Source organism: Cupressus sempervirens, chromosome 6, assembly GCF_028749045.1.
Source record: "Cupressus sempervirens isolate cs-2001-9-10 chromosome 6, ASM2874904v1, whole genome shotgun sequence".
Classification (NCBI taxonomy): Eukaryota; Viridiplantae; Streptophyta; class Pinopsida; order Cupressales; family Cupressaceae; genus Cupressus; species Cupressus sempervirens.
In genome coordinates, this window is record NC_143123.1 from 340913454 (window position 1) to 340925102 (window position 11649).

Below are 11649 nucleotides of genomic sequence, written 5' to 3' on the forward strand. Positions count from 1 at the left end.
AAGAGGAGTCTTATTAATGAGATACGAGGATTGGATAATTTTCTATACTTCCTCTTCATGGTCTCTATAACACCTTTCTGCTTGACGATATGTTAACCTAATGTATTGATCTTCCCTAGGAAGATGGAAAAACTTCTCTATATTCTTAGGCCTCAGATTGAGGATGATCTCTCCAGTGATGCTTTTCACAACCCTTTCCTTTGAAACATAGTTCTCTGCTAATGCCATGATCAACTTAGAAGACTATATTGATACTAGATGTGACACTACATTAACTAGCCTTGATCTAATAAGTGCAATTACCATAGGAGATCTCTTAGTTGGTAAGTTACATAAAACAAGGAATTTGTTCCAGTCAATATGTCCGAGTTCAGTATCTCAAATCTCTGAATATGCATCCTAGAAACATGACTTTGACTAAACACCTTGAAATTTGAAAACCAATAGTTTTGGAGCCATCTTTGCAGTGAGGGAGGATGATGATGAAGCCATTTAATATGCCCAAAACCAATATCCATTAGTTTAGAAGGCCAAAAAATCAATTAAAATATACCCTAATTACAACAAAAAACAAACCTAGAATCTTAAAGAGATCAAATTTCCACAATCCATAGAAAAAATAAATTGATATATTTTTGGATTCGATTGTGTAAAGATTTTTTACCATCAATGTTTTGAATCACACCAAGTGATCCATCATCAGGATGAAGAGAGCAAGAGATGTCAAACAAAAAATCACCTAGAAACCCTAAATTCTATAAACCTGTTAAAATCACCTAAACACCTAATTTTACATTTATGAAGAACAAAACATTAGTGCACCTTGTGCACCTTTAAGGTGTGCTAGGTATGCCTTCCCCTACATAAAATCCTCAACACTAAGGGTGCACACCTAGCACACCTTGTGGGGTGTGCTAGGTGCGCACCCTTCTAGTGCCAAACTTATGTTTAGTGTAGAAAAAAGGGTGCACACATAGTGCACCTTGTGGGGTGTTCTATGTGTGCACGCTTACTTAGCATAGGGAAAGGTTAGCCTTTGAAAGGTGTACATATGTGCACTTTGGATAGGTGCGCACATGCACACCTTTATCTTAGGTAAAAGTTTTGTTAGTTTTTTAAAGTTTTTTGTTTAAGTGTTTTGTTTGTTAATGCAAAAAAAGTTGCGAACCTTTTCCTTGGTTATTTTTACCATTTTGTGTGTGTGTGTGTGTGTGTGCAAGTGGTGAAGCTATATATCACACCTCTAGAGGTGCAAAAGTGCACTTGCTAGAGACTCAGAGGATAAATGAAATAAGGAAAGGGATAGTGTCTTAGGCTTTATAAGCTTGGGATTGAGCGCGTCTCTTAGAGGTGCACAGCTGTGCATGTGTGTAGTTGCACACTTCCAAGAGGAATGTGCTCTTCCTTAGTACATCTAGCACACTAGCACACCTTTAGGGTGCACAAGGTGCACTAGTGCACCCCTTATAATAAAAAATTGGTTTTTTCCTAAAAACTTTAGTTCCCAGCAATCAATTTTTTCAAAAGAGAGCTAGACTAAGCCAAAACACTAGGTAAAACCCTAAAAAAGACTCAAACCCCAAACTAGGGATGTAGAAAGCTAAAAATTATACTAGGGGAGCCCCATTTTTGGGGAAAATGGGGCATGCTTTGTGAAACCACAACATAAATGAAACCCCCTTCCTTCATAATTTAGAATAAATTCTCATGCAAACCTATAATGTTCCATTGAAGACCACAATCATCCTTTTTGCACCCTTGTTATTTTGTAATGCTCACTCATAACCATGGCTACATATTCACCCATCCACCTCTTTAAACAAATCCATTGAAGATTGAAGCACTCTTGAACACACACCAATCTACATCCAGACACATAAAAATTGCCAAGGCTACACTCAAGGAGCTTACCATTCTTGGTTTGCTTTCCTCCATGTGCTCCCTTCATCCTCTCATAAGTGTTAGTCGAGTTGTTATTGTGAGTTCTTTGTAGATCTTAGTATTCTATTTGAAATTATTAATATAGGTGATACACCCTCAACTATGAAAATATCTTTAGTATTATATCCCTTCTCATCTCAATCAGACTGATATCATCACTTATTTATCCCAATTGTGCTCTCTAAGTCTTCAATTTTCACATTGGGTAAAAGAAGTCCATTTACAATATTTTGTAACTCTACATGTTTCCCTTTTAGCACATTGATATATCTAATATAATTGTATGGTAGAGCACACTATCCATACAAGGTCTTTTCCCTAGTTAAACATTTTCTTAACTCTTTGATGCAAGAGTCAAGAGTCACTTAGTCTCCTCTAATATTATTGCATATAATATCAAACAAGTGTAAATCATGACTTATTTGTGCCTTGGTAGATGTGACTTCTAAAAGGGTTCTAAATTGATTATCATAAACATTAATTACCTCTTGGGAACTTTTCTATGGATCCGCTTCACTAACTTTGACTAGAATGATATCTTATAATTTATTAGTCACTTTCTCAAGAATTTCTTGAGTTCTTTTAATGCCTTTAGTCTTCTTAAAAAAATTATTATGGAAAAAATTAAAATTTGACTAAGCACCTCAATATCAGGGTCCCCTAATGCTTCTAATGGTTTGTTGTTCATCATGCTTGCTAATAATTATTCCACTGGAGATTTAGATGAGCTACAAGTTTCTTTTCTTTTCTCCTTGGTAGGAGTGATCAATTGTAATTACAAACTATCATCTTTCTCTATCATCTCTTTTCCTTTCTATGTGGCTACTTGTAGGGTGAAAACTGACTAGTTGACCTCTAGAGTAAACATGATCTATTGAGTTTTGTAAACTCTTTAGTTTCTTTGTGTTCTCCTTTTCTCTCCTCCATTTCTTTCTATTTTCCTCCTTCCATCTCTTTTCCTTAATCCTTCTCTTCATAAAAGCTAGGATAATCAACCAAATTATCAGTGGCCAAATTGTCAACAATTGTGTCTTAATCTTTAAATATAACTTATGTCTCATCCATAGTGATATTTGCACTAACAATGTTCATGATTTCATCATCAATGATTATTTATGGTAGCTCAGAAGCTGATTCCTCAAGATTTACTTTAGGTTGCTTGCTAACTTCTTCTTCTCTCATCATGGTGTTTTTTTTCTCTATCTCTATAGTAGTAGGACCTAGGGTCTTTATTGATCCCCCTATTATTAGGTTTCCTTCCTCTTGATTAGACATAAGTGCATCCAAAATTATTTTCTCTTTTGAATTATTTATTTCTTCGATAAGTGTCTCCATCTCAGATATTCTGGGTGGTGCTTTTTCATGTCCAAACTCTTCAATGTAGGTTCTTCTCATAGGCTCATTCAATGTATGATCAACAAATATTTTAGTATCTTGTATTATTTCTTTTTTTCCCTCTCATCTATCTTATGACTCTCATCCTATTCTACACAAGTTGATTGAGTCTATGCATTATTCTTCACATCATAAAAACTTCTTTAACTTTATTTATCAATGTTTCTTATTCTTTCTTAGTCCTCAATCTAACCACATTTGATCTTTCATATAACTCCTTATGTAGTTCTCCATGAATGAAAAGTAGAGGTTTCTTAAATTTGATCATTTACTAAATAACTATTACATCCAAATTTATTTTCTCATATATTGGGTATCTATCATATTATTTCTTGTACTTCTTAAGGTTACCTTCATTTAAAATAGAATCATTCAGATTCTCAATTCTAGGTTTCCAACTTTGTCCTTCCTTCTTCGTCCTCTTTCTTATGTTGTTTTTGTGGTTTTTGATGAACTTGGGCTTTATGTAGAGTGACATGTCCTCTCATCCTCCTATATTTATAGGTTGTTGTAAAATTTTGTCTTTTTTCTAGTCCTATAGCCATCTCTTTCATCCTTTTGGGTTTTGGTGCTTCTGATTTTTCTTGTTTTATCTTCAATGGATCTAGATAATCTTCTTGTGCCTATAGCTATGGATGATTTAACTTGTGCTACACTAACATCTTCTTCCATAGGTTTATTCAATACAACTATTGGTACTGGTGGTGGTTGAATATATTATGGTGCAGGTGTTGTAGTGCTTAGTCCTTTAATTAACAATGGTGGAACAACTCAGATATCCTTCTAACCAATTTTTTGCATCTTAGATAAAGTTTTATTAACATCATAAAACACCTAGGGTGTCATTTAAGATTCCTTAAAAATCTTCCTTGTTTCACTATCTACTCTCTTTCTCATAGACTTTTCAAGTTTCATCTAATAAGTCATCTTCATGTTTTATTTGCAAGTCCCAAATCTAGGGTTGTTAGGATCTAAATCTTCATTTAGTGTCCTTTTTCTATATGAATCAATTTCTTCCTTAGTAACTTCATGAATAAGTGGGTCTACATACATCACTCTAGAAGTGACTTCCTCCATACTTGTGAAATCAATATCAACCATAAAACACAATTCAGCCTTATACTTCTCAACCATAAATTTTGAAATCCTTAACCTCTCCTTCATCTTTAACTAATTTTTTTTTACAATAAAATTTTATCAAACTTATCAATGAGGTGTCTTTATACAAATTTTTGATCTTCTTCATAATATGTTTCTCACTTGTCCATTTAGTTACAGGCATAAATGGAAATCTCTTAAATAGGTAGAAAAATATGTATGTAATTAATGATTGAAATCTGAATTGTCCATTCCTTTTTTTCCTTATCCTTTCCAAGTTATCAATCGAAAAAATTCTCAAAATTTCACATGGGATCTAGCTACTAATTCATCACCTCTTGAGCAAGAAATTAGTTTAGTAACAACGATTTTTCTTACAAACCTCACATCATTTCGTTTGATTTGACTAATGAGTATTCCTCTGCCATTGTAGGTTGATGTGGTGTTTTCAAATACAATCTTATTAACATTATTTTCTTTAAGTAGGATTGGTCCTTGATTACATAATCTACTTACCTCTTGAATCAATTATGCTAAAATATCTATCACATTGATCCAAAAAAATTCATCATGAATTATTCTTAGAGTGATCTTATTCCAATCCTCATTATCAAACTCATGGTAAAACATGTACTTTACTACATCGTGTTGGCCTAAGTGTTCAACCCCTTCTTTGAATAACTTGTTTGTAAACCTTATAAGATTCATCAAAAATATTATTCTCACCTACAATCTCAAACTTACATCGTGTATAACTTGTAACATCTTCCAAATATAAGACTCCATCAGAAATTTAAGAATAGAGTCTTCTTCAACATATGGTATAGGGTTTAATATAAATTTAGGTCTTGGAACCTCCACAAAATTATGTAACATAGATTCTTCCATTTCTTAAAGGCTCACAAAATGACTACACAAAGATGTAAATACCTTCAATTCACAAACTAGGGCTTTCTAAGTAAAATGGTTGAATCCTTCTTCAAACTAGTTACAATTCTCTCTAAAAAATTATTCTAAGAGCTCTTCAACTCTTTCCTTGCTCAAATGGTGTTCATTCCATCAATTTCAACCATTATATTTTCTTTAATTCAATTATGCATTAATTGCACAAGTCCATATTTTGAGAAAGTTATTTCTCTTAGCTAGAGAATTATTTTATGTTCGTGCACTACCATATGAACTTAGAAATGCATGCACTGTCAACTATAACTTTTTTTTATCCATATGAACCTTCTCTAAAATTTGCAAGTCTTAATTTGATCTCGTAGTGACTAAATAATTTTTTGACATCAATTACCAATTACTTATCCAATGAATAAATTTCTTAGATTGATAAGGGTTTTTTATCAACTATTAAAGACTTCAACTTGTTTTTATATGTATCATTTATCTTCTTTTCTATCCATATTTATGTGTTTGACGGTTTCTTGTCTTTAACAAATGTTTCATTGATGTTCTCTACATGCTTTTTCATATTCTCTTTTTGTCTATCATTACTATTATCATTCCTTCTTGTTTTTTTTGCATATCTTCTATAAATAGGTGTTCTTATATTATGTGATCTCATGTTATTTGGTATTCTCATATTTTTCATCATACAAAATCTTGGTGTATGTTCCAAATTATAACAAACATGACATACTATCACATTGTTTCCATATCTAGGTCCTGACTAACTAATTTGTAATCTACAATCTCTAGAAATATGTCTAGTTTCTTTTGCACTTATAATGTATGACAACATTTATTATGACATTAGTTGCACCAATAAGTCTACTAGCTACAAGGTTAGTACCTTGATACATATTATTATTAAATCTAGGTTTCCTATATTTATTAGTTTTATGTCTAGAAGCATAAGAATTATAAAAATAATAAAAAATAGGGTTAGTATACTTACCTATGCAGTCCTTCTTCATGTAATTAATTTCATTGCATGCAGAGCAACTTCTAGTAAATTGTCTCTTCACTTTTTTAGGTTGTTCACATTATTTAGGTACTTCCTTATTCAGATCTTCTTGTCCTTGTTCAAGTTGATGGATCACAAGATCTGGTTCCTCAAAAAATTTAGATATTTTAGATTATTCACCTTCATAGAATCTAATACCAGTCTTATCATAAGTAGGTCTTTGTTTCATGATATGTTTGTCAAGTTTTCTAGTGCTAGAGTACAACTTCTTATGATTTTTCTTTGTTTGTGTAAGCTCTCCTTTCATAATATTATTGTACTTCTCAAGTTTTGTATATTGTAGCTTTGTAGTCTCAATTCAGATGTCACCTTGCTAAGTTTGGATTTTAGATTTGCACTCTCATATCTCAAATCTGATTGACTTTTCTTCTCATCTTCCATCAAACTCATCTTAAGATTGGTAATTTAAAGTTTATACTTTAGGATCTCGTTCTCCTTCTTTATCTTAGAAACTACATCAATATCCTTGATTTGATCATTTGGCTCATTCTTCTTCGAATTAGTAGATTCAGTCTCATCTTTTAACTTATGAATACAAGCTTTTTCCACTTTATATTTTTTCTTTTTACTATCTCTTTCTTTTGTGATTGCATTAAATTTTTCAAGAGCTTCCTCTAGATTCTTTTGTAATTGATCCATGTCCATAGTGATCTTACTCAAGTTTTTAGGCCTCCTCTAAGTAACTATGCTCAGATACCAATTGTTAAAAATAGGAAATACTAAGGGGGGAGGGGGTGAATTAATATTTCATAAACTTTTGACCAATTTTGGATATCTTTAATCATTTGAAAACATGCACTTGTGACTAAACTAGAAAGTATACATATTAGTGACACAATACAACTCATCACACCATTTTTGTTAATTAGGGAAACCTTGAACAAGGGAAAACCCTAGTGGGGATCCTGACCATTCAATTTATCAAAGATTATATTTTTAAAAAAAAATTAAAATAGAGGAAGGGACCAAGATTTTATTGGGATTGTGCTTAGAGGAGAGACATTGATCACCATCGAGCCAATACTTTTTGGGAGGTTCCCACAAATGCTACCTCCTAGTCAGTGGGACCCCCAAACATAAGAGCATGATGACTACCTTGTGAGGTTTTCTTTACTAGCACCCACAAAATGATTCACTAATAAAAAGTATCTTGTGAAAGATATTGGCTATTATAGGAGTCTATTACATCTATATAGTGTCTATGTCCTTGTTAGAAGCCTCAACCTTGCTCCTAGAATTGGTATTACAATTTCAAAAGTATGCAAGATGAGCCTAGTACCCAAACATGAAATTACAATTATATATTCTATACACAAAAGGTATAGATACAATAATCACTTAACAATATTGATATCTTCAATATCTAGTTTGTCCGTTGTATCTCTTTATACATAACTTCACATATACTATCCTTTCTCTGATCCAACATAAATTTTGCATCATATAGAAAGTATATTTCAATGTCCAAAGAAATCACACAACTTTGCATAAAAAAAAAATTCCTTTACACCCTTTTGATTTATCATGTCAACCTTTTTGTCTTGACATGTGTCCCAAACACAAAATTGACTATTGATAAGTTAGGGTTTACATCTAGGATGTCATCCCTAATTAATTAAGTAAATTCCTTAACATAAATTACCACTTCCTTTCCTCTACTTTGTGTATGACTACAACTGGTAAGACATTAATATGTTTGTCTATGCAACTCATAATGACATGTAGTCTAAGATTCAAGATCCTCATACCTTGTTCTATCTTCCCTCATGTGTGCACATGCCAATATTCTTTCTATGAACTTTTCAAACCAAAAAGATGTCTCTGTTGATAGTTATCTTTTATAACACTTTGACAATTTTATGAGTTATCTCCTCCAAAACATAAATCCAAAGTACGCTCACTAAATATAGCATATATATTGCCATTAATGACAACCTCAAAGTATTTCTATGAACCTCTTAGAAAAATTTCCCACACTTGATTGGTCCAAGAGAGAGACACTGAGTCCTTGACTACATCCCTATGAACCAGGTGTAGAAATCCCCAAGACGAGCTCACTATCCTAAAATATGTCTTAGATCTTGGAAATAATATGAAGATTTTGAGAGAAACCCATTTTGGTGCAGAGAAAGAATTAAAATGATTAGAAGAATAGTAAGGGAGGACCTAAGTAAATAGGTCCTTCCTCAATTTTTGCATCATAGAGTAGTAATAACAAGGAGGACCTATTAGGTCCTACCTAATCCAATTTATGAGAAGTACAAGAGAGATATGCAAATGCATCCTAAATACATATTTAAATTAAATTTCATTAAATAGGTGCTAAACACTCATAAATTCAAGTGCTTCCAATTTACAAAGATACATGATTGTATCATGTAGATATTTTTATCTCATGCCACTTGTAGTAAATTTTATAATGTATATTGTCATATCAAGTTAATTTGATCGCTTAAATATAACATACACCTTTTATATTGCTTACAATTTTTATATCATGTTATAAATAGGTATAATATCGTATTTGTTTACTTATCTTAATATTTTCTCTAGATAATTAGAACTTCTTGTAACTTATACAATTTATTTTGATTTATGGTGTTCATTACATACTTTTTCATTTTTTTGTTGGCCAATTTGACTCTCATGATCATAGAGAGAGTGAGAAGAATTAAAGTATCGACATTTTAAAACATATATTCCTTTGAGTTTTTGAATATTTACATTTCATACCAATGAAGAATGTCCACATCATTCCAAAATTCCTACTCATTTTAGATCCACAAAAACATAATTTGTGTAATTAGCAACGTGCATCATTACCTATTTAGTCATTTTCTCTTTTGAGTGTAAATGAACTAATTCAATGCGGCAATGATACATTGTGGCATACTATTGTGTTAGAATTGGTTCAGAGTATAATTCATATTCGTTTTATTCTAGCCACATTTGTAAGTTAGTTTTCATATATTGACTCCTTATCTCAACGTCGCCATCTTATTCATGTAGATTGATCAAAAGCAAGCAAATAAAAGATCACTAAACCTAAGATTCGAAATTCAAATTCTACCTTTTTTATTTCTCCTTATTAAGAATTATGAGTTGACCTAGCACATATTTAGTGTAGCATGTTACTATACCTTGATATTTGAATACATTTAGTGCACACTTAATTTCTACCTTTTGAATTAGATCCATAACATTAAATGTTGAATGCATACATCATTTCTTATAAAGATCAAACTATAAGCTATTCTTTAAACAAAAATAATAATAGTTCCATAACGAGAACAAATTTTTATTGTTTAAAAAATATAGACTCTTAACCTTTTGATGGTGTGCATAGGTTACTTTTTTAAAATATCGAATCTTACCCTCTTTAGTTCTACTATAACTTCGATTCTTGAATCCTTTAAGCATGCCAACTAATAAGAGTTCTTAGTTGACATTTCAAAATCAATATATTATTGTTTAAGCCCCAAAATAATGCCACAATTAAAGATCAAGGTAGACATGGAAATCTAGGTATCCTCATTGGAAGTCAAATCATTAATGACTTCGCATAAAAAGTATCATCAGCCCAAGAAAACTCCCCACAATATTAGACGTTCATACTACACTGCACATTGGAGCCTAGGCTCTCGCGCTACAATTGCATGTGGTTTGCTACGTAGAAAAAGGCACTTATTGACTTTACATGCAAGGAGTGAGGCGTGCATGGGCCGGCGAGTCGTAGCTAACCCTAAACCCACTTTTTTATTCCTCCTCTCTCCGTCCCCATCGACTACGGACACGGCGATCTCATACGCCATGGTTCCCCCATTTACCACTCCTCCACTACATTGATCTTATTCTATGGAGAAAGTGAAAGTGGAAGGAAAGACGTTCCACCACATTCACTTCTATATAACCAGACACTCCCCTTGTTTCATCACAATTGGCATCACTTTCACCACTGTTCAATGGAGGCAATGGCGAAGATGGTGACAATGGCGATGGCATTGCTTGTGTTTGCAGTGATGGTGGGGAGTGTGGCAGGGGGGGATCAAGTGGGGTATGCAAGAAAGGCGAGATTTCTTGCAGGAGCACCAGCCCCATCTCCGTCATCAAGGACTGGCTCCTGCAGTGCTCACAAGCATGTTTGCAAGTTGAATGACATCCCCGGTGAAGTCAAGTCCCGTTGCTGCAAAGACACTTGTTACAATATGTTGACAAATCGTTATCACTGCGGGAGTTGTGGAACTTATTGCCCATTTGGTTATGGTTGCTGTAATGGCAAGTGTGTCAATGTGGCCTATGATAAAAACAACTGTGGCAGCTGTGGTGTTCAATGCAGTGACAAGGGGAAGTGTGTTTATGGGATGTGTTCTTATGCATAGTTTCTTGCTTCATAGATCGAGGTCACTGCCACTTATATTTAGGCCTCGTTGGTGAGATCTGTTTTTCTATATTGGGGAGATTGGTATTATAAATAACTGCAATGGCTTGTTGCATATCACATGTAATTGATGGAGATGGATTCATCATAGACAGAATTTGATATAATTAGATCGTACATGAGACGTTCTCTGCAAGAGAAATGCTGTGTAGGGGACGCCCATCTATAAGATTTCTCACACTACTTTTCTGCAAGATAAGAGGTTTTATATACCAATTTGTTTTTAAGAGTGATTCTTAAAGATAAGTTTCATCAACTTTTTAGTTTATCAATAAAACTTTAGGTTTACATTGATCCTTTGTACCGGTGCTTGAATGATATATGCTTATGCAAGAGTTGGTATCTAGTACATTTTTGTGTCGTTTTGAGTTCTTCTGTTCCTCGAGATCTGGATTCAATTTCCACATTCTGTATATTTTTGTTTCTTATTCGAGACTATAGTTATGACTGAAAGTAAATTCCATGGGAATGTCTAGCCATTAACCATCAATAATTTAAATTGAATACTACATATTGAATCATGTTTTGCAACAAGAAAATAAAGATGCATTCATTGCACAAAATTAATATGGACAAAGGGTTATCTTGCTTAAGATAGTCAAATCAAATATCTAACTTTCAAATTAGAAATAAAAGAAGTCACAACCTCATAATATCCTTCTCAAAATAATTATACAAAATTCCAAAAGAACTCATACACAATACTCGAACTATAACACAAGGTAAATCCCATAAAAATCATCATAACTAATGAGTGTGGTCACCATAATCACCATTGTCTCTATATATATATATATATATATATATA

At 32.8% G+C, this 11649-nt stretch overlaps 1 protein-coding gene across 1 annotated transcript; it reads left to right on the forward strand.

The window, feature by feature from the left end:
* The first annotated feature begins 10365 nt into the window (after positions 1 to 10365).
* On the forward strand, positions 10366 to 11207 carry LOC149552532 (uncharacterized). The gene has a single exon (XM_089789794.1). It carries the CDS (start codon positions 10366 to 10368, stop codon positions 10780 to 10782), a length of 417 nt encoding a protein of 138 aa, XP_089645920.1. The 3' UTR covers positions 10783 to 11207.
* The last annotated feature ends 442 nt before the right edge of the window (positions 11208 to 11649 follow it).

Bases quoted from the DNA above. Each gene is read 5' to 3' on its own strand.
- LOC149552532 (XM_089789794.1), top strand. From the start codon at position 10,366: ATGGAGGCAATGGCGAAGATGGTGACAATGGCGATGGCATTGCTTGTG.